This window comes from Macaca thibetana, chromosome 4 (genome assembly GCF_024542745.1).
Source record: "Macaca thibetana thibetana isolate TM-01 chromosome 4, ASM2454274v1, whole genome shotgun sequence".
Classification (NCBI taxonomy): Eukaryota; Metazoa; Chordata; class Mammalia; order Primates; family Cercopithecidae; genus Macaca; species Macaca thibetana.
In genome coordinates, this window is record NC_065581.1 from 24,129,175 (window position 1) to 24,152,801 (window position 23,627).

General features: G+C 41.0%; 2 protein-coding genes across 4 annotated transcripts in view; both read left to right on the top strand.

The window, feature by feature from the left end:
* Positions 1-23,627, top strand: part of ACOT13 (acyl-CoA thioesterase 13) — an 812,642-nt gene that overhangs the window by 237,996 nt on the left and 551,019 nt on the right. The window lies entirely within an intron of this gene.
* Positions 1,028-22,041, top strand: NRSN1 (neurensin 1). Of its 2 annotated transcripts, none has more exons than XM_050788244.1 (4): positions 1,028-1,216; positions 2,979-3,070; positions 9,457-9,654; positions 20,186-22,041. In XM_050788244.1, the coding sequence occupies exons 3-4, from the start codon at positions 9,466-9,468 to the stop codon at positions 20,582-20,584; spliced, it is 588 nt and encodes a 195-aa protein (XP_050644201.1). In that variant the 5' UTR covers positions 1,028-1,216; positions 2,979-3,070; positions 9,457-9,465; the 3' UTR covers positions 20,585-22,041. The 2 variants fall into 2 exon arrangements, with proteins under 2 accessions (XP_050644201.1, XP_050644199.1); XM_050788242.1 differs by having other exon boundaries at positions 2,998-3,070.

Sequence of the window (23,627 nt, forward strand, 5' to 3'; positions counted from 1 at the left end):
ATTTTAGTAATTATTCTCATTAAATGCCACTTATGAGAGGTCTGCAGAAAGTCTCCTGAAGCAGAGGTTATTGTATTTATATACTAACTTGCCCATACCTGTGCACATTTCCTAAGGCATTCGCAGGTAATTTTCTGATGTGTTCTTGCCTTTATGCATTTGTGCTTTTTTTTCAATGTCATAATTTAATTTATTTTCTTCATTTTTCTTTCATCAAACCCATTTGGACTTCCTAACGGTGCAGTGAGGGAAAGAGTGAGGATTGAAACTACACAATACTGAAAGAGGTGAGAAGGTTCTTCATTTGGGCAGTGCTCTGCCAGCAGAGAGAAGCTCCTCACCTTGTGTCTCATCAGGGACAGAAAACATCTGTAATAGGGTGGCAGTGGAAGAAACACACATCACCACCATCTGCCTCTCCACTCATTTTAAAAATATGTACAGTCATGCACTGCTCACTGATGTTGGGGTCAACGACAGATTCTGTGTATGACGGTGGTTCCATAAGATTATAATACGGTATTTTTACTGTGCCTTTTCTATGTTTAGACACACAAATTCTTACTATTGTTTTCCAGTTGCCAACAGTATTCAGCAGGGTAACATGCTGTACAGGTCTGTAGCCTAGAAGCAATAGGCTCCACCATATAGCTAGGTGTGTAGTAGGCTGAACCACCTTGGTTTGGGAAGGTACACTCTATGATGTTAGCAGGACGAAGTCGCCTAACCACGTATTTCTCAGAGCATCCCATACCCATCATAACGCGACGCGTAACTGTATATTGAACCAGTCTTCTACGACCAAAATATGGTCTGGGCAGAAGAAAGCTTTTAAGAATCACAAAGGCAGAGAAGGTGCCCGTCCTGGGGAGCCTCGAAAGGGCCCAGTGACCAGACTTCCAGAGGCTCTGCCAGCTGCCCTAACAGAAGCACCAGCCTCGCTGTGCAGGCAGGAACGGGCCTGGCGCGCCAGACCGCTCGGCCCCGCCCACTCGCCGCTCTCGGAAAGCTGGAACCCGGCCCCTTTGGAGGCGGCGGCGGCGGCTGCGCGGGCCTCGGGTGCGCGGGCACGCGGGACTCCCGGCTGTCAATCAGGCGCGGGCTGAGCTCTACCAGGCGGAGCGGCGGCGGTGGCGGCGGTGATGGGACCCCAGCGAGAGATCTGCGGCTAGGCTGGCTGCACTTGCTCCACGGGTCAGGGGATCGGAGGGGGCAGGTAAAGCCACGCGGAGTCCAGGGATGGCGGCTTTCTATGCTCCAAATGTCTTTCTCCAGTTCTCCCTCTCCTCCCTTTCTCTCTTTCCTTCCTCCTTCTTCATGCATAAATGTTCTCTCTCTCGCTCCCTCCCTCCTTCATTCACGTTTATTATATGTGCACCAATCTCCACAAAAAAACACGCGTATTAAAATCGGTGAAGACATACAAATGAGGAAGAGCCAGCTCCATGCTTTGGTGGTTTGTGCTTTGCGTTATGTAAGAATTTGGGGGGGTGGGGGGCAGGAGGGGCGTACAGCTAAAAACTTGAGAGTTTCCTTTCCATAAGATAAGAAAAGTTGTGTATTAGGAAAGAGTCAAATATATGTATTTAGAGTTTGCAAAGTTGGTTTGATTTATTTTTCAGGCTGAATTGAGCCCCCATTGGCCCTCCCCACTCCTGTGCCACGTCTGAAGATGTTTCAATGTTTTGGTGTGATCTCAGGACCTACTTCTTTGTGTTGTTAGAAAGGAACATTAGGGTGGGGGGTCAGACAGAGTCTGGAGGCCAAAAAGAAAACAGAACTGGAATTTAACAGCTGTTTGCTTGATTGGTTTCTGGCGCTGTAACAGAAATGTTTTCAGGACCTTGGAGAGCTCCTGGGGGCTCCACATCAGGCCTGCCTTTGGTGAAGGGCATGTGTGGAATCTTCAGAGAAAATGGAGAAGGTGACAGATAAAAAGAAGAGAAATGTAATTCAGAGAGGCAGAGAGAGACAGGGAAGAAAGAGATACAGATGGGGGTGGAGGGCAGCTGTTGGGGGAGAGAGGAAGGGTAGAATGTAGTGAATTATGATTGGCTTGTTTTCCTTTGCTTATCCAGATCCAGGAGGCTAATATAATTTACTTTTATCCCCAAATCTGCTCACACACCACTCACAAAATTTGGGGGAAAGTAAATGGGTCTTGAAGATTTGGCTTTGGTCCATATAGGCTGACCCTAGAAATGCTGAAAACAGTTTATCAGGCCTCAGCTAGGGTTACTCACCTCAAGTCTTCAGGTTCTCCTGCAAACAAATGAGGACCTGTTCATCAGAAAGAATTCTTAATGATCCCTTAAAAATATGGCCCCAGATATTCTCTTATTTCACATAACTAGAGTAATGTAGGAAACCAATAGCCTTAGAGTTGGCAATGGCTTTTTAATCAAATTTTACATGGGCACCTGCTTTTCTTAGGCAGCTGGAAAGCAAAATGATCATGATAGGAAGAAAACGGATATAGGAGTACAACTTAACCTAATAAGTAAATCATCCAAAGAGGCTTACGAAGTGTAAAATGCATGTAAACATATCAGAAAATATAGTGATTATAAGACTCATATATTTTACATTATAAGACCAAGCACCAGAAAAGATCAATTCTGAAGTATCTAGGAAGCAAGTCACTTTTTTAAATTTAGAATTTATAAAACAGAAATGGATCAGTCTAGTTAGTATTATTAAAAACATGGAATATAGTTATATCAAAATGAGAATAGCACATGTACAGTGTGTTATAATTTACACAGCCCTTTTATGTCATCTCATTCACTTTATAAATTATTATGAGAACCCATTGAAAAGTTCTAAAATATAGTTTAGACTTTTATTTTTTAGAAAGTTATCTCAATTCTTAAACATGAAGTTCTTTGTCAATGCTTTTGTCAACATTAAAATGATTCTTTATAAGTTACATGAATGGCTTATGAAATTTAAATTTTGATCTGGATTACATTCTGCAGAGACTTTTGTCTTAAATAGGATTGAAGAATGTGCCATTAAAAAGAAAGATCAAGGAGTGAACAAGAAGAAGAAGAAAAAGAGGACTTCAAAGGTAGGACTCAAACCCTATCACATGTAGATTCATAAGCACCCTGTGTCTGCATGTAGATAAAGAAGACATTAAAAAAGAATATGGGTTCTTTTTTTCTCATTTTTGCTTTGGATTTCATGTACCTTTCTAAAAAGTAAATCTTGAAGAATTAAAGTAAATGATGACAAGTAAGATAATCTTACATTGTTACTCCTTTTTAAAAATTATAAAAGTGGTTACGTGTCCACTGACTTTGAAGGTATTTTTATAACTCAGTATAAGGCCACAATCTCTACCACTGTTTCAGAAAAATAAAATATCTCTGAAATAATCCATTGGTAGGAACACAGTTCAGGTTTTAAGACCATGCTTATATAATTTCAGAATGCCTGATTTAAAGGTGAAAAAGCTGTTAGCAGGCTTTCATGCCTTCCTGTATCCCCTATGAGTCTGACTAAATCTTTTAAGGAACTGACCTTTTGGCTTGGTGTTGAATAAGTGGTCTAAATTGTCTACGTGCCTGTACTTTGTCTTTTGCAGCACTAGCCCTGTGGAAAAGTGGCTATAATGGGAACCTCAGTCTCATTGTCTCAGAATCATTTTATGGGAGAGAAAAGCAGCATGAAAAAATTGAATGATATTTCAAAGAAAATAAATAGAACAGGGCCTATGCCTGGCCTCACAACTGACTCACACAGTGTCACAGGAAAACACTCATTCTTTTTGTGCCTCAATTTGCTGCCTCTCTTCTTTCAAGGAGACCATGAAGACAAAGAATATAACATCTGTAATGTTCTTAGAGTTTCATGAGACATAAAGATTTATTTCTACTTCAAGGCTATGAACATTTATAGAGGAAAATAAAAATTAACTTCAAATATTAGACTGAAATTTAAATTTCCAGCACATTGATACTACAGTCTATTGGCACACATAGTGATATCATAACAGCACATGCATGACTTTGTTTCCCTAATACAGGAATTATTCAAGGGATTCTCAGCATTTGTACCCCCTTCTGTTGTAAATACCTCTTGATGATGCCCATTTTGTTATGTTTATTGCTTCATGAGTGTGTCTCCTTGTGACCCAAGAGTTCATTGAGGGCAGACCTGGCCCCACTCATCTTCATAACTATTATCTATCTCACAGGTGCCAGGCACGTAGTGCTTTAAAAACACTGAAGGAAGGGGAGGATGAAAAATGGAGGACTACTCAGGCCTTCATCCATACCAACCCATGTAGAACTCTGCAGGAAGTTTCAAAGTACTGGAGATTAAAGCAGTCAACAGTACAGAAAAAGTCCCTGCCCACATGTCGCTTACACTCTATCAGGTATATGGTCTATCAGACCATAAGTAAATAAACCACACATAGAATATCAGATAGTAACAAGTGCTAGGAAGAGAAACAAACCTAGACAAGGGGATAGAGAGTGATGGAAGCCTGATATTTAGATATATTGGTTACAGAAAGCCTCTCAGAAGAATTTGCTAGGGAGTGGCAGCATAATTTTTTCCCTCCACTGGTCTCTGGGTTACAATAGGTGTGCTGAGTTGGTAAGAATTGAATATTCATTTAATGTATAACAGTGCATGCAATTGAGACAGTTGCTATGGACAGATTATAAAAACAAGAAATCCATGGATGGATCCTCATTTATCAGCAAGTAGAGTATCCTTCAGAGAGAATAAAAACAACTCTCTCTTCATAGATAACAAAACAATCACACATAAAAGTTGCTTGTGCCCCATCACCATGGCCATGCTGGCAGGGAGGATGCAACAGGCTCTATCAGCGTGTTTACAGAATGAAGACTAATGTGGATTGATTTAAATACAACACTAAAGAGTGTGTTTACTCATCCCCTCTATCCATGTACCTCCTGTGATATTAAAGCTTTCTGTGAATAAAAAAAAAAGGCTCTCTAAAATATTTTCATTAACAACAGTCATAGATTAAACCTTTTTGTTGTTGCTACTATAGCTACTGAAATATAGACATCAGAATTCTTATGAAACCTTGATCTTTAAGTAAATACTGAGCCAAAGTAAAAAGTCTTCGCACATAGCTTCTGTTTCTGTCTCAATTCTAGTTTGTTGTATGTAATTTAATAACTGCCTAGTCTTTAAAGTGACTTTATGAAGTGACCTCACATATCTTTTTTATAATACCAGAAGTGTCCATCAATCAAATGAGATTCCAAATAACTGTAACATTCTCAGATTTGGGACAAAAAGTTATTGATTTCCCTAGGAGATGTATAACTCTCTGTTGAGATTTTGTAGGTCTAAAACCATCACTCTAACATGTTATATTTTAAAATTCATGTTCTTCCAAGTCATTCTCCTCTAGGAGTGAATTCCAGGTAGTTGCATGTTTGGGAAGATGTGTGATACCTCTCAGACCTATTTTAGGCAACATATACGATAATGCATTAACTTGCTAAACAAACAACATACAAACATTTAGTCTACCTAGTAGCAAGTAACTAACCTAACTAGTTATATGCCCTTTTTAAATGGAAGCTGCATACATACTAGTATAAAGTAAGAATTTGAGCTGTCAGTGAGGATATGGAAGGAGGTGGCAAATCAGTTAACCTAGTTGTTTGTTCAATAGAAAATGATAGAATCATTCTGTTGAAACAGACAAAAAATCCTGAAAAACTACATCTGGAAGAAATTAGAGATTAATCTGATCCAACCCTCTTACTTTAAGGATGATGAAACCATAGCCCAGAGAGGCTAATGAGCTTGTCTGAAATCTCCTGACCAGTAAGTTGCAAATCAAAAACTGGCAATAGAGTCCATTCTCTGCTCTGTGTATGTAGCACAAAACAGGCCATGTTCTTGTTCATGTTTTGTGCCCCTGGGGGAGAAAGGCGCTTTGGAATTCTTTTTCTGGAATGTAGCTAACATAGCTAAAAATCCATGACTTCAAGTAGAGCGTTCCATCATTCAGGCTCAAAAACATTTGTTTTATGACACTTTCTATCTCTTTTATGATTTTACCCATATTGTTTTTTACAAAGTTGGACAACTGGGTCTCATCTTACAAAGCAGAAACATTTAACCTAGTGTGCTGGAAGCAAACTGTGCAGGGAATGGCTATAATATATCATACAGTCCTTCTCTGCATCAAAGCTCAATCCTGAGAAAGAACAACTTCAGCATCTAAGGAAACATAACTCTTACTGTTGCTATGAGGGATTTCTTTATTCCTATCATATCTATTTTTGTCCTTTTTTCATGTTAAAGTCTCTGATGCTTTATAGAAAATCTGAAAATATATATTTAGAGGAGGTGGTTCTGACTATGCAAGTATATGATTCAGTCCATACTCCTGCTTCTTGTATTAATTGTCGTCTTTCATCTGTTCCTTGACTCATGGTGTAACCTTTAGTAGATGATTTTTCTATGCCTCAATTTCCTAGTTGACAAAGCAGAGTTAGTAATACCAATCCCATCTCCCCTGGACTGAAATTTGCATTAGAATGCCTTAAAGGAAAATGCCTTTAAAATTATACCACTTATATACCGATGGTAATAGGTTCTTGTTAATCATCTTCATTGTATAAGCATTAAACAGAAGGTACTGAAGAGATCATCCTAGGGCTTAAAATATTAAAACTAGGTTAATATTCTTTTGATCTGCCAGATTTTGCTGCTCAATTCAGGCAAAGAACCTTCTAAAAATCTTGACTTCTCATGAAATCATATCTTTCTAAATGTTTTAAAGCAAATGTGTTTGTGTGTGTGTGGGTGTGTGTAGGTGTGGGTGTGTAGACTCTTGCCTCCCTGCACTCTTTCCCTGGGTGATTTCTTTAGATGGTAGCTATACCTGAAACAGAAAAAAAGCACAGGATCTAACAGTTAGTTGGTTTCCATTGATCAACAGCTAAAAAGATGAGGTTATTGGTCATCATTAATAGCACCATTTTTCTAAGGCCAGGGCCATGTTTTCTTCGATTTGACTACATTTTTAACCAAAACTCATTTGTAGCTAAGAGCATATATTTAAAGATGTTCTAATGGGTTTACTTTGTGCCCACTGGACAAGGAATTGCTGACTATCCCTGGTTCCAACTTTGATTTTAGCCCCATAATTCTATCCAATCAAACGAAGTGGCCACATATAAGCATTTGATGGGATTGTAGATCGATATTTTTCTTTCGTAGATAAACGTTACAAGCTGGTTGCTTCATAAGTAACTGGAAACATTTAATATGCCTCTGTTGGTCTGGATTACAGCACAAGCTCTGAGAAAACCTGTCTTAATAGAAAAATAACCTTCCATGTTGTTCCTCACTTTTTCAGATATAGACTATGTCCACACAACTAAAACTATCTACAGGATAATTTTTTTGGAAGAAGTCTGATTTATTTTAAAACACAAAAATAACTACCTTCATTTACAGTCAAACAATAGTGTGGCAGTTATATTGTGGACTAAAGAGTTCTTTCAGAGTTTTATATTTATTTTATTATTTCCACTTTTTTATATTATACTTTAAGTTCTGGGATACATGTGCAGAATGTGGAGGTTTGTTACATAGGTATACATGTGCCATGGTGGTGTGCTACACCCATCAACCCATCACTTAGGTTTTAAGCCCCACATGCATTAGGTATTTGTCCTAATGCTCTCACTCTCCTTGCTCCCCACCCGCTGACAGGTGTGCGATGTTCCCCTCCCTATGTCTATGTGTTCTCATCTATCTACAGGATAATTTAAAAATCCAAACACATATTTCACATTTATTTGCTTATACGGAGATCAGAAAGTAGAGATGATAACTGGCAATTCCCTTATTCACCAAAATTACTGTCCCTCAGTAATTCTTTCTTTTTAACCATGATTAGTAACAAAATCCATGTAAATGTCTCTCTCTAAGGGTATCATTTACATCAAATAAAGTGGAAATTTCCATCTTAAAAAGGCAGAGCCCCAAGCAGCCTGCCCAGGACATAGTTTTATTTAACAGTTCTCTGAGTTCTTACTTACACTAGACACTTCATGGAAAATAATAAAAGGCTGTGTCCACTCTCCACATTACAGTCTAGCCACCCACATGGGCAGATGTATCTACAAATAATGGCTAAAATATACAGTGTTAGAGTTAGTGAGGTGTAAATTATTGGCCAAGCCATTTGTGATTAATAAAGCATGAGGCATAGTTGCTCAGCAGCTTTTTAATAAAACTTCATACAACTTGACAATTAGTTAAAATGTCGGAGGAAGATACATGAGATCCGAAGGCAAAATTTCAAACTAGTAAGAGTAACACCGTGTACATTCCACAAGGAAACAGGGTTAAAAATCTGAGAGGACAGTTTAAGGCAAACTCCATCTTCAGCAAATGAGAATGCCTGCCCAATTCTTTAACATGTAAGTGCAAAGACAACTGGATTCTAAGAGATTAAAGATTTCTTGTCAAGGCAATAAAAATCTCAGCTTCTTTGTTGCCATTTCTTGCGTGCTTCATGCTTAAAGGTGTACCTAATTTATGTGAGTTGTGTTGTTGTGTCTCATTTCATTTATGGAGATGCAGTTCTAGTCATTGAGTATTTAGGGTAATCTTGCATTAAACAAAAAAGAAGAGCAGCTTATAGGAAAGACAGATTTTTCTCACTCATCGGTGGGAATTGAACAATGAGAACACTTTGTCACAGGAAGGGGAACATCACACACCAGGGCCTGTTGTGTGGTGGGGGGAGCGGGTAGGGATAGCATTAGGAGATATACCTAATGTAAATGACGACTTAATGGGTGCAGCACACCAACATGGCACATGTATACGTATATTAACAAACCTGCACGTTGTGCACATATACCCTAGAACTTAAAGTATAATAAAAAAAAAAAGACAGGTTTTTTGTTGTTCTTTGTTTTTAATTTTTTTGTTTGTTTTTGTTTTTTGTTTTGTTTTGTTTAGTTTTGTTTGAGACAGAGTCTCGCTGTGTCGCCCAGGCTGGAGTGCAGTGGCACGATCTCGGCTCACTGCAAGCTCCGCCTCTCGGGTTCACGCCATTCTCCTGCCTCAGCCTCCCGAGTAGCTGGGACTACAGGCACCCATCGCCACGCCCGGCTAATTTTTTTGTTTTTGTTTTTGTTTTTGTTTTTGTTTTTTAGTACAGACGGGGTTTCACCATGTTAGCCAGGGTGGTCTCCATCTCCTCACCTCGTGATCTGCCCGCCTCGGCCTCCCAAAGTGCTGGGATTACAGGCGTGAGCCACCGCGCCCCATCAAGAAAGACAAGTCTTTAAAAGTACCTTTTCTGTAATGAAAAGAGCATTGTTCAACTAGGCATACATTACTCAGTCTGGTTCTTACCTTTCATATGTCTTTTGATCCTGAGGCCAAAGCCCGTGGTGCTGATCCATGTGGATGTTGTCATTCCAGCTGGGAAGGATGAGTTCTTGCAGCAACGTCTGTGGGTCCAGGCAGGCACAGGCTGCAGTTGAGGGCGGGTACCAGCGCTATGGAGTCCGGTCCTACCTGCACCAGTTTTATGAGGACTGTACCGCCTCAATCTGGGAGTATGAGGATGATTTCCAGATCCAGAGATCACCTAACAGGTGGAGCTCAGTATTCTGGAAGGTAAGGAAGGAGCATGTGTTTAACTTAGGGAATGGAAAAATTACTGGAAGTGGTTAATACTGCAGCCGTGGAGGATGGAGAGATTTAGTACTCTCTGTGTGTGCATCACTTTTGGTGATACTAAATGCATTTTTCTTACCTTAGGAAAGAAGAATCTAAACTTTGGGCCAAAGAAAACCTCTAAACACAGCACAATTATTGATGAGCAAGTTAAACATAAATAGGTACAATTGCCATATGAATTATTATTATTGCTATCATTAATAATGTGCCACTAAATTCACTAACTGAAGCATTAGTGAAAACATTATAGGCAAAACATTATATTCTTTCAACCTCCCTTACAGGTGTGGTAATGTCATTTGACAAGTTGCAACAATTATTAAAAAGAAATCATTAGGTATTTAGAGAGAGTTAATAATTAAATGTAGTACAGTGGTCTGTATACCAGCTCCATCTCTACCAAGTGTGTGATCATGAGGCTCTCTGACCCCAGCTTCCTCAAATGAAGGAATCTCATTAGACAATGTATTTAGTCCCTCAACAGATAATTAGTGAGCATCTACTCTGTGCCAAGAGAGTTCAAAGTGCTGGACGTTAAAGTGGTAAACAGAGAAAGAAAAAGTGACTTCCCTTGTGGAGCTTATAATCTATCATGGGAAACAGGCTGTAAACAAAGAAACTACATGACAGAACGTTAGGTAGTGATAGTGCTATGGATAACAGGGGGTGATGGAGACTGGTATTTGGATATGCTGATGGTAGAAGGCTTTCAGAGGAGATGCCATCTTCATGAATACCAGGATGAGTTGAGGGAACAGACCTGGCTGAAGGTCATCCTAGACTGGGAAAATAGTAGGTCCAAAAGCTCTGAAATGGGAACAAGTTTGGTGTGTTTGAAAACGATCCAGAGGTCTCCAATCTGGTTGGAGTGGTGTAAGGAAAGGGACAGGCAATGAATTAAGAAAAATAACAAGACACAGATGATTTATGTAGAGCCTTGTACACCATAGTGAGGTCTTGGGTTTCTACCTCCAGAGACATGGGAAGCCACTGGAAGAGGTTGATTAATTTAGAGGGTGTTAAATACCCAGGCAAAAGATTCTGGTGGCATTAGTGGAGATGGTGAAAAGTAGTCAGATTTAGCTAAAGGTTATGCCTATTAGACATCTGAGTAGTGATCTCTAGTGACAATTTAAATATATCAATCTACAGCTCATGGATTGGGAGTTATTGACACATAGAATCTGTACAAGGCACTGGACTTCTGAGATCATCCAGGAAAAGAGTGTGGACATAGAAGAGAAGAGGGCACTGGGACGTTCCGACATTTAGAAACTAAGAAGAGGAAGAGGCTTCAGGAAGGGATACTGAGAAGATGAACTTTAGATAATGCCTAAGGTCTTCCCTAATCTTTGTTTCTCCCAAAAGATCCCAGAATTTTTTGACATGGACATTGACATAAACTTGCAACTTATTGGCCATATAGTGTAACAAGAGACAGTATAGCATAATAATTATGAACATGGATTCTAACCTCAGACTACATGAGCTGAAATCCCAGCTCTTTTGTTTAATCGTTCTGTAACCCTGAGCAAATTAATTGGCCTTATGGGGCCTCTAACGGTGATACTTACAGCACCTACCACATAAAAGATATGAGAATTAAATGAGATAATATTTACAAAGATCTTAACACTGTCTTTCTAGGTACTTAATAAGCATTAGCTATATTAGCTACTATTACTGGTTGCTGTATGAAGCACTGAGTTCTTAAATGGAAAAAAAGTTGAAATATTGTTAATAAATAAAGTATTAGGTAACACAGTTGTTAACGTGGATAACCCAAGACCTGTGTTAATTCAACATCATATTGTTGTCACATACTCTGCATCAGAACTGGTCAAGACAGCATCCTTGCCCTGTAGAAATCTCACCTCTGATGAATGCTTACTGGCTTTAGCCAATGAAATGCACAGCCAAGCTTGGCGCATCTTGTATTTACCCAGATATGTGGGTGGTTGTTTCCCTATTTGTCAAAAAAAAAAAAAAAAAAAAAAAGCATTTGCCTGACAGATCTATTGTGCCAAGAGCCTAAAATGCCACTGACACACAGAATATTGTAAGTGTTCATGGAGCTCCAAAGCACTAGTTGTTACGTGATTTGTGAAGCTGTAAACCCATCAAATAAAACATAGTTATGGTTTTAAAACAAAGAACTCACAGTGAATTACCAACCCCAGAATTCAGATTTCATTATTTTCTCCCTTCTATTTTGCACAAACAAGATCCAAAAATATTTATTTACTGTTGTGCTGGAGTCCTAGATGTATATCTTAACCACAAAACACAAGAAACCTAGTGTCAACTTGATTGACCTAGGAATTCACTGTCTTAGAGACCTCACCTCTATCAAGGGATAAACCAACTGTTCCTGGATTGAAGTGCTTTGTACCAACACAGGAAAAGGCACCAGCTATGCTCATGTCTCTATTATGATTCTTTTTCATGTTTTTTTTTTCTTTCATTCAAATTGCATCTGTAGGTGGTTCAAATTGCTGGCTTCTCCTTTCCCTGCTTCCACTGTAATGTTGCAAGAGTCATGTCGGCCTCTCACTGGGGGCTGTGCTCACAGTGCTTTGGTGGAACTCTGCTCTTGAGGCAGCAGCAGTGGGCAGCATGGCAAGACTTAACAAGAACAGAGCTTGGAATCAAATGGGTCTGAGTTAGAATCTTTATTGCATGCATCTGCATAACATCTATTTCACAGTATCATTCTTCTTCTCTTTCTTCAAATGTGTAGCTGTCCAACATGCACCAGCCTCTGGGATTCTGATGTGAATAAGATCTTCTTTTTCAGAGGTGAACAAATATTCTTCAAATATGAAGAAGATCTTTTCTTCACCTCTGAATAAGATATAGCGCTTGACCTGAAGGAGTTCACAGTCAAATAGGGGAGGTGGCCATGTACATAGATTGTTATAATGCAATATGCTAAATGCTCCCCTTAAAGTAGGCATAATACTTACTGGGAGCACAGGGTTTGAGGGGTAGGGTGGAGTGGGTATCCGATGCAGCTAGGGAAGAAATGGCTCCAAGAGGAGGTCACATGTGAGCAAGCAGGAGCAGGGCAACCCAGTAGAGAGAAAAGTATTGCAAAAGCTAAGAGCCATGGAAGAGTACAGCATGTTCAGGAGACTGCAAAGAGTTCCCTGTGGCTGGGGTAAATGTCCAAAAGTTGAAGAAGAGTCAGGAGTTGAACCTGGGAATGCATACAAGAGCCAGTTCACAGAAGACTCTGAAAGACCATGTAATAGAAATTTCTCCATAATCTTTCAGCTTGAATACAGTGAGGGGGCAAGATATTGAATCTAGGCTTTTCTAGGTGGGATATCATAATCAGGTATAAACACACATACACACACACACACACACACACACACACAGAGTGCCACACACTTTCTCTGAGGTTAAGATATACATCTAGGACTCCAGCACAACAGTAAATGAGCCGAGGTCCTAGGTTGCTGCATGACTGCCTCGGCCACTTCTAATTTATCCCACTGCCTGCAGCTGATTCCATCTATAAAAATTGATGTAACATAGTCCCATCACCCATTGCTGCTGCCCCCAAATCAATCAGGCTATGGAGGATTTTTTTTTTTTTTCGTATCTTTGCCTTTGACCTTGACTAAGGCTGTTGCCACTTGATTATCCATGCAGCAAACAGTGTCATATGCACGTGTCAAACCAATGGGAGCAGTCTTCTCACCCCCCGTCATTCCCTCCTCACCTGAGGGTTATCTTCTTGCCTTCTCTTCGACCTGTCTCAGAAGCCTGTATCAGCCTATGTCGGAGGTTGATATGTCATAGAGGCATTTGATGGCGATGTGCAGGTGCAAGGCAAGACCAAGACCACCTCCTCCACAGCCTTACTAACTGTGAAAGGGACTCTGGTCCCTCTCTTTCCTCTCAAGACTCAGGTTAAGCTCCTCCTATCTGCCCTAACCTCTCTAGTCCCCCTCTTAAGCTAAGTCAGAGTTTAAACTTAAGTCCTTGTTTTTTTCCTTCAAAGTTTCTCTAGATATTAAGAAGTTCGTTTTATACTAGAGATGAGAGGAGCTGTGGAAGACTCTGCTTTTTAAATCGCAAATGAATATTGTATATATTTGTCATGTACAACATGTTGTTTTGAAATACATATATATTGTGGCATGACTACATCGAACTAACATATGCATTACCTCACATCCTTTTTTGTGGTAAGAACACTTAAAATCTATTTTTTCAGCAATTTTCAAGAACATAATACCGTGTTATGGACTATAGTCACCATGTTGTACAATAAGGTCTCTTGAATTTATTCCTCTTAACCGAAATTGTGTATCTTTTAAACAAAATCTTCCCAATCCCCTCTCTCACTCCTTTCCAGTTCCTCTCTACTTCTATGATTTCAAATTTATTAGATTCCACATATAAGTGAGATCAAGTAATATTTGTCTTTCTGTGCCTGTCTTATTTCACTTGACATAATGTCCTGTGGAAGACTACTAAGAAGAGAAGCCAGGTGGTATAATTTCTGTTTATAAAAGATTTCTCAGGTTGCCTTTGAAGGATGGAGCAATGGAGATTATCAGGACACTGTTGCAATGATCCAGGCAAGACATAATAATGGCCTGCACCATTAGAGTGGCTGCAGTGGACAAGACAGAAAAGATTCAAGAGATTTTTATGAGATAGAGTGACTAAGATTTAAAAGCCACCACTAAGACTGTGAGGAACAATTTCATGAAAGGGTGGATGGGAAGAACACAAATAGAAAAATTGGGAAGGAAGTTGCAGGGCACCACTTTTACTCTTTTGGGTTTGAGGAGTGTTTGGGACATTTTTCTGTAGATTTTCCTGTTGGTTGTCAGAAATATGGTCTAGAGCTCAAGACAGAGATCCAGGCTGGAGGTGGAGGTTTGGAAGTCATTGGTAACAGGTGGGAGTTGAAACTGCAGCTTCTGATTAAACGCTAAAGAGAACATAGTGATTAACAAGAGGTGGAGGTCAAGGATAGACTCCTGAACCAGACATGGTGGTGTGTGCCTAAAATCCCAGAGGACTCAGGAGCCTAAGGAGGGATGATTGCTTTAGGCCAAGAGTTCAAGGCTGCAATGGGCCATGATTGCACCATTGCACTCCAGCCTGAATGACAGAGAGTGACCCTTCTCTAAGAAAGGTGGGGAAGGGTAGAATCCTGGGGAACACCAATAACTTACGAAGAACATCCAGCAAAGCAGGTTGAGAGTGAGTTGTCTGGAGCAGAGATACACAGAGGAGAGGGTGTGTCAGAGATAACCACGGGGAAGGGTTTCAAGAAAGTTTAAGTGTTTAATATCAATGAATGTAGAATATTTAAGTGAGCTAAAAAAAATTAGATTTGACATTAGATTTGACAATTAAGAGGTCCTTTGTAACCTCGGAGAAGCAGGTTTAAGGAAATCGTGGAGGACTGAGCATGGCTGTCAATGGTAGAAAGGACATCGAGGAGTAGTGGAAAGAGAGGCACGCAGAGCTGGAGAATTGCTGTCGAAGATGGAGGCAGTTGAATGTGTTTATGCGCTGGAGGAAGGAATCTCTGTCAGGTGGAAGAGCTGATATGATTTCACTGCCCAAGTGAAAGGGTCTAAGAAGACCGTGAGGTCAGGCTGTGGAAGGACCTCGATCACCTGGCGTCGGTTCTTGCTTCATACAGCTCAGTGTCAAGCTGAGACAAGCAGGGACAGGTGAGCTATCCTCTGCCCCCGCCGCTGGCAGACATCACCGCTGGAAGCTCAGCTCCTGCTCTGGAGAGGTCAGCACAGCCCTCAGGGCTGATGCTGAAGAAAAAGCCCATCTTCGCTCTCGACGCGCTTCCCCTAAATAACCTCTAACCCAGATGGCGCCTTGCACATGGAGCTCCATCCAGCATTCCCCGCACGCCGGGCTGTTCTTCCCAGCCATGCAGGTTTGTGCTTCCAACAGTCATTCCTGCCTCCTCTCTGCCAGAACAGCTGCGCCGCGACTGCTGCCAGCTCTGTCTACTGGAGTAAATGCATTTTCAGGCCTCATCAGCTCACTGGGAAACAATGAAAGGATGTTGGTCAAAATAACAGCAGTCTCTGGCCTGTAGCCCCCACCAGCAGAATTTCTGGCATACAAAAATAAGTTCTCCTTCCTCTCCAATTTTTCCTTTCCAGCAGCAGGAACTGGGTTTTCACACATCCTCCCACAGCCAAGAGTGGAATCGGAAGTCACAGCACAAAAACTGTCCTCGCTGCTGTTTCGGGAGTTTGTCACTATCTGGAGAGGCCCTTCTCTGTCACCATTGGGATTGGCCTTACCACATCAAGGCCCCAGGCTGCTCTGCTGAGCCTTGAGGAGGACCCTCCCAAAGCATTTCAGCTTTTCTGTGTGGCCCTAAACAAGGCTGCTTTGGTTACTCAGAACCTTAAACAACCTCTGCATTGCACTTTTTTGACTCTTTCCATTTGGGAGCCCTCTTGCTGTCAGACCTCAGACCAATTCAACTTAGAACTGTGTCCAGAAACAATTTTTATGATACTGTATGGAATCACTCCCTCAATTTTTATCCTTTTCAGTACTCAGCATGGTACCAAGACTAAGCTGATGCATCCGAACTGCTCTCCTCACCTTCCATATCCTCTATGAGAGGGTTAGAAGCAGCCTACTCATGACAGACTCCGTCGTACCTATGATCCCACACCCTCCCTCCCATGCTTTAGCATGTCTGGAATTCCCCAATGGGTGCATCTCTCGGAGATTCTCATTCAAGACTGGCATTGAGAGCACCTTCAGAACCTTTGAATTTAGCTCTTCACTGTGCTGTCTTCCCCACTACAGAGGGTGAGCCTCTCTCTGATTCTCTGATGTCAATAGAAAAGGGGAGAAGGCTCAGAGAGGCCAGTCACGTTCCAGTTCTTCAAGTGAGCAGGAATTCTGCCATCTGCAAGCCATGGTTTGCCTTTTAGCTTCTGAGTGATAGTCCAGGAGTGGATTTTCATCGAAAGCACTGCTCAGCTGAGGAGCAGACTACTCTGCGAATAAATCACCTGGCTCTGCATTCAGCAGTCTGGTGGTTTAAGTTAGGCAGGCAGGACGGTTTATTGAGTGTCAGGCTGGAATAGGAGCTGTGGGGAGGCAAGACAGACACACACTGGTCTCACTTGCTCTTCAGAATCTCAGAAACTAAGATCACTTTTGGCTACCCTCAATTTTTGAGAATTTATGTCAGTTCTTCAGCCGGGAGGTAGTTTAGTGACATAGGAAGCATGTCACCATGGATATTTAAATCAATTTTGCTTGTACCTTCAGAAGTTTTTGATATGAGTCATTTTCTAAAAGCTATAAATAATGGTTAGTCTTGGAAAGTAAATGTAGTTGCCACGATTTTTAGAAAAATGTAGAAACAATCTAAAATGTTATATTTTACAGCCCAATTTTTCCTGTAGTACTCATGTCTTATATAGAACAGCTTTTTTTTTTTTAATGAAGACATCCTATTGACTCTCTTTGTTTTTCAGTTTCCTTACAATATGAGATAATGGAAATTTGTTCATATATGGTGGCTAAAACTCCTTTGAGGTTCAAATAAAAATAATGGAAAGAAATACACAAAATAGTAATGGTGAAGTATTATGGGTAGAAGAAAAGTCATGAGTAGCAGGAATCACACAGATCTGGGTTAGAACTAGTCACACCACCTGCTATTTATAGGACCATGAACTATGCTTTTTTTTTTTTTTTCTTTCCCCCGAGATGGAGTCTTTCGCTTGTGGCCCAGGCTGGAGTGTAATGGTGGGATCTTGGCTCACTGCAACCTCCACTCCCACAGGTTCAAGTGATTCTCCTGCCTCAGACTGCGGAGTGGCTGGGATTACAGGCATGCACCACCATGCCCGGCTAATGTTGTATTTTTTAGTAGAGACAGTGTTTGACCATGTTGGTCAGGCTGGTCTTGTGTCTGGAATTGGTTCTTTCCGGTGGATTCTTGGTCTGGCTGACTTCAGGAATGAAGCCGCAGACCCTTGCAGTGAGTGTTACAGCTCATAAAGGTAGTGCAGACCCAAAGAGTGAGCAGCAGCAAGATTTATTGTGGAAAGGGAAAGAACAAACCTTCCACAGTGTGGAAGGGGAACCGAGCAGGTTGCTGCTGCTGGCGCAGGTGGCCAGTTTTTATTCCCTTATTTGACCCCACCCACATCCTGCTGATGGTTCATTTTACAGAGCGCTGATTGGTCTGTTTTTACAGAGTGCTGATTGGTGCATTTACAAACCTTTAGCTAGACAGAGCACTGATTGATGTGTTTACAATCCTTTAGCTAGACAGAAAAGTTCTCCAAGTCCCCACCCGACCCAGAAGCCCAGCTGGCTTCGCCTCTCAGTCTCAAACTCCTGACCTCAGATGATCCACCCACCTTGGCCTCCCAAAGTGCTAAGATTACAGGCATGAGCCACCATGCCTGGCTAAACTATGCTTCTTTAACCTTATAATCCTCAGTTTCTTATCGGTGAAATGGGAATAAAAATACCTACTTCTCATAAGATGCTTGTGAGGATTAAATGAAAAACACATCTAGCATTAGCCCAGGTCATAATAGATGTTCAATAATATCTGTTATCCTTTTCCCCTTTTTGCTAGGGTGATAGATTCGTGGATGTGTTTTCGTCCTATTAGCCAAACCACCTTTATTAGTGTATTATCTCAAAAATTTAAATATTAAAGATTAAATCATGTTATATATCTGGTTATTTTCCTAACCTCATTATTCTAACTAAAAGCAATTAAGAACAGGAGGAAAGGAAAAATGTGTTTAAAAAGTAATGGTGTTAGCTATTCCTTATTCCAAGTGCTGAGCGATTGTAATACTGTTACCAATGTAGCATAAGAATTTTACAAAGGGTGTCTTTCCAAATAAGAAGAAGAATAGCTATTTATTACAATTTATAATTTTGCCAGATACAATGTATAACTTTGCCAGATACAAAGCTGAGTGTTTCTACGCATAATCTCATTTAGTCCTCACAAGTCCTCTATGAGGTACGTATTATGAGCGTTTGTCATTTTATAGATGGGGAAATTAATGACAAGAGCTTTTAAGTAACTTTCCTTCTATGATTCAGGTGCTAGGTGGTGGTGGTAGAATCCAAGCATGAGTCTATTTATTCCAAACCTGTGAGCGTCGACCACCAAATGGTACATCATTTCCATCTTTAGTATGTTACATTTCATTAGAACTTGAGCTAATGCAGTTTAACCTCCATCTGCTATTCTGAACACTTCCTAGCACCTGTACAAGCACAGCCCAAATAGCTACATGTGAGAGGAGAGAGAGCACTGGCCTGGGGATCAGCTCTGTGGCTTCTAACCCTGCCTCTGCAGCTTGTTAGCTGTCCATCTTTTGCCCATGACTTACCCTCTCTGAGGCTACATTTCTTTACCTGTAAACTGGCAGTTAAGGTTCCTTCTCTGCTTACTTGGAAAAGAGGTGAGTAGTTACAAAGACTGTCCATGTCCTCCAGCCAAAACCACCGGGAACACACCTACATGTTGAACAAGTTGGATGTATTACTCATTACAGTGAGAAAGAATGTCACCATAGGGGACTGTGGAGCATTGCAGTATGACAGTGTGAAAAGGAAGTATAGTATTATAGGATGTGGGCTCTGGTTGGGAGATTTTGGGGAGGGTCTAATGAAGCAAGAGTTCACTCTGGATTGTTAGGGACAATTCTATGATTGGATATCTTAATAAATCTTATGTATAGAGAGGACAGACTAGAGTGAGACTAAAGCGATCGTGAGTAAAGAAGTAGCTGTCATTCATATTAGCCGGGAGAGGGGGTCATGTGGTATTTTGTGGCTTTTACAAGGACATTGTTTTTGTTTGTGCTTAGACAAAGTTATGAAGGGACACTGTTTTGTCTCACTTCATCATGGTCACAGAATGAGCATGTGTTAATGTTCTGTGAGATGGTGCCTAGCAGAACAGCATCGCCTTGCTGTGAGCTCCCAGCCAGCTTCTAACAACATCGAGGCTTAGGGGACAGAGTAAGGCCAGCTCCTGGATATCAGGGCTACTTTTCTGTTCCTCAAGACCAAACGAGACAATGTAAGCAAAAGAAGCAAAAGAAGGTTTTGTTGACTGCAAAGCATTGTACAAATTTTTAAAAATAGATACTTATGTATATATAATTTATATATTAGATATATTTTTAGATATACATAATATATATTATATATATTTTTAGATATATATATTATATATATCAAGGCTGAGTGCTGGAGTTTTTGGTTGGCATTAAAATTAGAAAGATCATCTTTCACCTTTTTCAACAGAAAATTAAGTAGGTATTTCCTGCAAATTTGGGGTAACTGGGAATATTCACTTTCTCAAGAAACAAGACAAGTGCTGCCCTTGAGGGCTCAGGGGCGAGCCGAAGCACCTTTCTCACTCTACCTTGCTTCTGTTGTTATCTACCTCTAGGTCGGACTCATCTCAGGTACAGTCTTTGTGATCCTCGGATTGACTGTTCTGGCAGTGGGCTTTCTTGTGCCCCCCAAAATCGAAGCATTTGGGGAAGCCGATTTTGTGGTGGTCGACACGCATGCTGTCCGGTTTAACAGTGCTCTGGACATGTACAAGCTGGCAGGAGCTGTTCTCTTCTGCATTGGAGGCACATCCATGGCAGGGTGCCTGCTGATGTCAGTGTTTGTAAAGAGCTACTCCAAAGAAGAAAAATTCCTCCAGCAGAAGTTTAAAGAACGAATCGCAGACATCAAAGTCCACACCCAACCGGTTACAAAAGCTCCAGGGCCAGGGGAAACAAAGATTCCAGTCACTTTGTCCAGGGTTCAAAATGTCCAGCCTCTATCGGCAACCTGAAACATTTCCCACCCCAGTTCTTCTTGTCTGATTTATGCCCATAGTTAAAAGGAGCAGGCCAGTTTTCAAGATAAAGAAGATTTGGCATTGACTGCCCCAGGGCTGTGTTCAGCTCTGGGCAGCATAGTGGGTGGACTCACACTTGCTCGGTTCAGGCAGCTCTGCTGGAGGTCGGTGCCATGCCTAAGCCTGTGCACATGCATCCAGCTGCTTAAGATGGGTGCTTCCTTGTGCTTGGTCACCAGAAGTCCCCCGGAACTCTGTTTCATAGATCGTGACTTTGTGTTATTTTCTGTGTTATTCGAAAGCGCCAACGAGTTTAGACCAGCTCACCAATGGTTAATGTGGTCCATTTTATTTTCTAATATTGGTTTATCTAATCTTTTCTGCGTGGTGCTGTCTTCCATTCCTGTCTCACTATGTGTAAGATTTTGTCATGTGTGTTCATAGAAACATGGAATTCTCTGATTTTGATCTGAACATGAGTTTTTTAACCGTATTTTGACATGAGGTTCCTGACATTGGATACAAAGTTATCAGCATTCACAAATCTTTTTGTTTTCTCCATTTTTTTGTCCTTTGAGATGAAGTGCTGTTCTTTTGCCCAGGTTGGACTACAGTGGTGAAATCATAGCGCACTGCAGCCTTGAATTCCTGGGCTCAAGCAATCCTCCCACCTGAGCCTCCCAAGTAGCTGGGACTATAGGCACCTGTCACCAACCCCAGCTAATATTTTTTTAAATTTTTTAGAGGCAGGATCTTGCTATCTAATGTTTTTAAAAAACTAAAATTGCCAACTTTAGAATCTTGACAGAAAAAATTAATTTTAGGAGAGTCTACTTATGCAGTGTTCAAAAGTACTGAATTAGAAACCAGGAAATTTTAGTTCCTTCTACCTGTGTGATCTTGGGGAAATTATTTAACCTCTCAGTCCTAATTTTCCCCTTCTGTATAACGGGAGTCCAGGATCACAATATGTCTGGGCTCTCATTACCCAAACATCCGAGATTCCATTTTTGCCATGTGTCATCGAGTCTCTCCCCAACAGATGTTTGTGATGCTTTTGTGGCTCTCACCATGGTGGGCTTCTTTCAGAATTAGACTCCTGGTAAGTCACTGAGTCAGCAGCCTTCACATTATCTACCCTTAAATATCCAACCCCAGCAATTTATTCAATGCTGTCATATTTTTATAAAAACAAAAGTAAGCCATCCTCATATAAGGAACCCCTTGGTAGATATTAACCTTAAAAAGGGTTTTCATTTTCAAACAAGATGCTTTGTTCTCCAGCAAGATATTCATCTCATCCCTTGCACTTTTGTTTAATTTGTGGATTCAGATTAGACTGAGGAAAATGGAAAATATGACCTTGGTATTTTCTTAAAGTTGTGCCACCTTAGAGCCCTTTTTTTTTTTTCTTCCTTCACTGGATAAATAAAATATGTGAACGAGCGGAACCTGAATTGCATTGTCATTCCTTCAGTGTGGTTATTTTCTCTCCAACATGTAATTTTCCATTCTGAGACTGAATAAGCTCTGATGTTTCCCCGGCTAAATGGAAGAATAAATGAAGCAATTAGTACTCTTTGTGCACAGTGTTTATTTTGCACAGTCCAGCATAAAACACAGGGCAAATCAGTATCCTCAGCAAGGATCATTGGCCAGATTTTGGAGAAATCATTCCAGTTTCCTCAGGTTCTCTATCTTCCTGTGGAAATGCCATTTTAATTTTATTCTTTAAAGACTTATGCAAGCCCCCAAGCATCTGTTCAAGGCAACATTGTTTGAAGCTTTCCATGCTTGCTTCTGTCTTGCGTACCAATGAATCTCTGAGGATGAGACTTGACTTGTAAAAGCCTCCAGAATGAAAGCTTATGGCTGGTGGGAACTTCTAGGTACAGACATAATAGCAACTATTTAAAAAGCAGCTCTATTCCTCAGATGAAGGCCTAAAAGAAGCCGAGGTAGATAAAGTAGGAGCTGGGTCTGAAAGAGCAATTCAGCATGCCCTGTCTTTCCTGTTCAGCCAGGGTTTGTGGAAGTGGGTACTTGTAAGGACCCTCCCAGCCCATGAGGCAAGGATTGGGAGTTACTGTGGTAGAGCAGAGAGAAGTGGCTGAATCGGATTAGGTAATACAGTTTGATCTTTGGAAAGAACACAGGCTGTATACAATCAGAGGCTGGGAAGCAGTGTACTACGCATTTTTTAAAGATATTTTCTGGCATGGGGGGGGGGTTGGGCAGACATCTCAACTGTATGGCAAACGAGAATGACCTTAGAACCTTGATCCCAGCCGCATTGCTTGCATTAAACCAGTCCGTCCCTTCAGTATTGAAACTTCTAAAACAAAGGGAAACCACATACCTATAGTGCTGAGATGGCAACTGGAGAAACTTAGAAATGAGTTCGGGCCCGGAGGTCTGGTGCTCACAGGCACTTGGATTGACAGAAACCTTAGCTAATATGAGCTCACACCAGACAGACATTTCCTCACCCCTTTGTCAACACTCATCAGCGTTTGCTTAGGCACTTCCGGTGATCCCACGCCTACTGTCCCACAAGTGAGCTGCTACATCTGATAATGGCTCCGTATGGTTAGAAAACCCATCCCCATGTCTTTCCAAACTCTGCCTTGCTAAACCTTCCACACATTGGATAAGATTTCATCATTCAAAGTTACCTTGAAGTCTAATCCTCTTACATATAACCAATGAGCTCTTGCTTTCAATCTTATCACCTCCCTGTTTGTCTTCTTCAGAGAAATATTTCTGTAAGTTCTTAATGTTCCCAACTTAGTTCATGCCACCTATTAAAAGGGGTCCCCAGAGGTTTTAGAAATTATATATGTTAGAGATTCCCTAACTCCATTAATAGTGTTACTATGTGAACAGGACCTCAGCCGGAATACAATGACAGAGGGCTGTGTAAGCAGCTCCTTCATGGGCTCTCGAGGCCTCCTGGGATCTGTCCAGCTCCTTTCTGGTTTTATTATGGTTTTATTCTAGTCATATGCAAACACTCTCCCCTCTCTAAATGTGCCTG